Source organism: Scylla paramamosain, chromosome 10, assembly GCF_035594125.1.
Source record: "Scylla paramamosain isolate STU-SP2022 chromosome 10, ASM3559412v1, whole genome shotgun sequence".
Taxonomy (NCBI): Eukaryota; Metazoa; Arthropoda; class Malacostraca; order Decapoda; family Portunidae; genus Scylla; species Scylla paramamosain.
Window position 1 is genome coordinate 21786932 of NC_087160.1, and position 2500 is coordinate 21789431.

Genomic DNA, 2500 nt, shown 5'->3' on the forward strand with positions numbered 1-2500 from the left:
TTAAAAACGCTGAGAGAGAAAGCAAAGAATAGAAAGTATAAGAGAGAGAGAGAGAGAGAGAGAGAGAGAGAGAGAGAGAGAGAGAGAGAGAGAGAGAGAGAGAGAGAGAGAGAGAGAGAGACTGACCAGGACCCTTACACGAGTTATGGGTTCCCGGAGGTGTGTTAATGGGGGCGCGATAACCCCTACGTGATGGGGGCAAGGGGCAGGGTGGCGGCGGTCGTGGCAGGGGCCGGGGTGTGTTGGGGTGAGCGGTGTGCCTGAAGGGTCATGGGGGCGAGGGGGTGAGTGTGATGCCTGTCGGGAAGCTGCGTCTCTTCCCTAGCAACATGGCAGGAACTTATTCCATTCCTCTTTGAATTTCTATCATGTTCAAGTCTCCGTGTTCTTGGGGCTTTATTTATAGTGGCTATGTGGCTGCGTTCATGAAGGCTGTTATCCTCCCGCCTGTGTGACGCAACGCCAGCAGCCCGGGAGTGTTGCGTCTCGGGCCTTTGTTCTGGTTCACCTTGCACTGTATCTGATGCCTCAAAGATTTAAGAGAGTAGTAGGCGTTCTGAACGCACTGCCCTGCACGCTCTGGCTATCCTGAGGCCGCCACTAACGTTGCCCTCTCTTTGTCCCACAGGCGGAGCTGTCCCTGCAGGGCGATGACTTCACGCGGCAGATCTGGCACATGTACGCCACCTTCGAGGAGTTCATAGACCACCAGCAGACCTCGGGGGAGGGCAGCCCCGCCTCCCGCCCCTCCTCGGGTGCCAATTCGGGGACGGAGGCGCCGCCGCCCCCTGCGCCGCCCGGGGGCCTGGGCGCCGCCGCTAGCCCGCGGGATGCATTGAGCGGCTTCGAATCCCAGATCGCCGCGACCTCCAGCGCTGCCACCACCACCTCCGCCACCAGATCCCACATGGCCGAGGTGGCGCTGCCACCGGGTGTGCTGCCCACGCCCCATGAGTCCCGCACACCTCGCCCCCACTCGCCGCCTGCAGTGCGCGATGACCTGGCGCTCGCCTCACCTCGTCGCCGCCGCCGCCCCCGGAGGCTGCGCCGTTCAGTGGACAACCCGTTGCTGGACACCATCAGTGCCATCGGTGACGCCGACAGTGACGAGGCCGACCTGTTGCCGCCCGCGCCGCCCCCATCGGCGTCCTCCTGCTGGGGGCCGCGGCTGCACCCTGACGCTGATGTGGTGGGCTACGCTGGCAGCAACAGCGTGGACAGCGGCTACAAGAGCGCCTGCCCGACGCCCGAGCTGCCGGACCCCGCCGCCTACCTGGAGCACCGCCTCGAGAAGCGCGGCTCCCTCGCCTCCCTCGCCTCCACCGGCTCCTCCTCCGGCAGCGGCAGCGCCTCCAAGCCTCGCATTGCCATGGGCACCAGAGTCATGACCCGCGTCCCCCGCTCCCCCAGCTCCGGGGGAAGTGCTCCTTCGCCCGCCCTCGCTCGCAGGCCAGGCTCAGACGGCTCTTACTACGAGCTAGACCAGCTGGGGCTGAGGGGCGGCCTGCTTGGCTCGCCGCCTCCTCACGCCGCCCCCGCTGAGGTCAGGAACCCAGGCTTCACCCGCTACTCGCCCAGAGGCTCACCCGCCCCGCAGCGGAACTCCTCTCCCGGGATGCCCCCATCCAGGGACACCCATGTGTCTCGCCGCGCCGCCTCCCCTGCCTCACCGGAGCGAAGGCCTCGTAGCGCCTCCACGGGCTCGCGCTGCTCGCCAGGCACACGGGGCAGGCGGCCTCCTGGGGCGTTGCGGGCCGGCTCACCGCTGCTCGCGTCCACAGGCTCGCTGCCCCGCGCATCGTCCCCAGGGAGACGGTCACGGGCGCGTTCCCCAGCCACCAGGGAAGAATCCCGGCCGCCCACCTCCTGGTCTCGACACTCCTCCCCAGGAGTAGCGCCGCCCCCGCGCTCCCTGCGTCGCCCTCCGTCACCCATCGTGGGCGGCCACCACGACACGGACCTGGCGATGCTGGAGCGGGAGATTGACGCGCTGCTGTACGGCGACCCTCTGGGCGCGCCGCCAGCCTCTGACTACTACGACCTCGACTCAGAGTTCGCAGCGTGCACCTGCCCCTCCGCCTTCACCAGGCCCGCGCCCCCAGGTGAGTCCCCGTCCTGGCGTTGGCTCAGGCAAGCAACGCCACATATCCGTATGAACGCATCTCCATCCATTTCCCACCCCTGTGTGTGTGTGTGTGTGTGTGTGTGTGTGTGTGTGTGTGTGTGTGTGTGTGTGTGTGTGTGTGTGTTTGCAGGGGTGGGATATGTATGCTCTGTTGATATAATTTTTTCTCTCTTTCGTACTTTTCATACAGCTGATGCCACTACTAGAACTGCTCACGGCTACTAGTATTACTACTACTACTACTACCACTACTACTACTACTACTACTACTACTACTACTACTACTACTACTACTACTACTACTACTACTACTACTACTGGTATATATCACCGTCGCCAACACTACTGTACCACTCCCGCCGCCAACATCATCAT

At 63.7% G+C, this 2500-nt stretch overlaps 1 protein-coding gene across 4 annotated transcripts in view; it reads left to right on the forward strand.

The window, feature by feature from the left end:
- The window catches only part of LOC135104343 (serine/arginine repetitive matrix protein 1-like), a 143114-nt gene that overhangs the window by 38220 nt on the left and 102394 nt on the right, over positions 1–2500 (forward strand). For all 4 annotated transcript variants that reach the window (XR_010270407.1, XR_010270408.1, XR_010270406.1 and 1 more), the window contains exon 2: positions 629–2102. Coding sequence is in view for 1 of the 4 variants with exons in the window: in XM_064011627.1 (XP_063867697.1) it covers positions 677–2102 (1426 nt within the window). In the remaining 3 variants the exon portion in view is untranslated. The remainder of the gene's footprint in view (positions 1–628; positions 2103–2500) is intronic.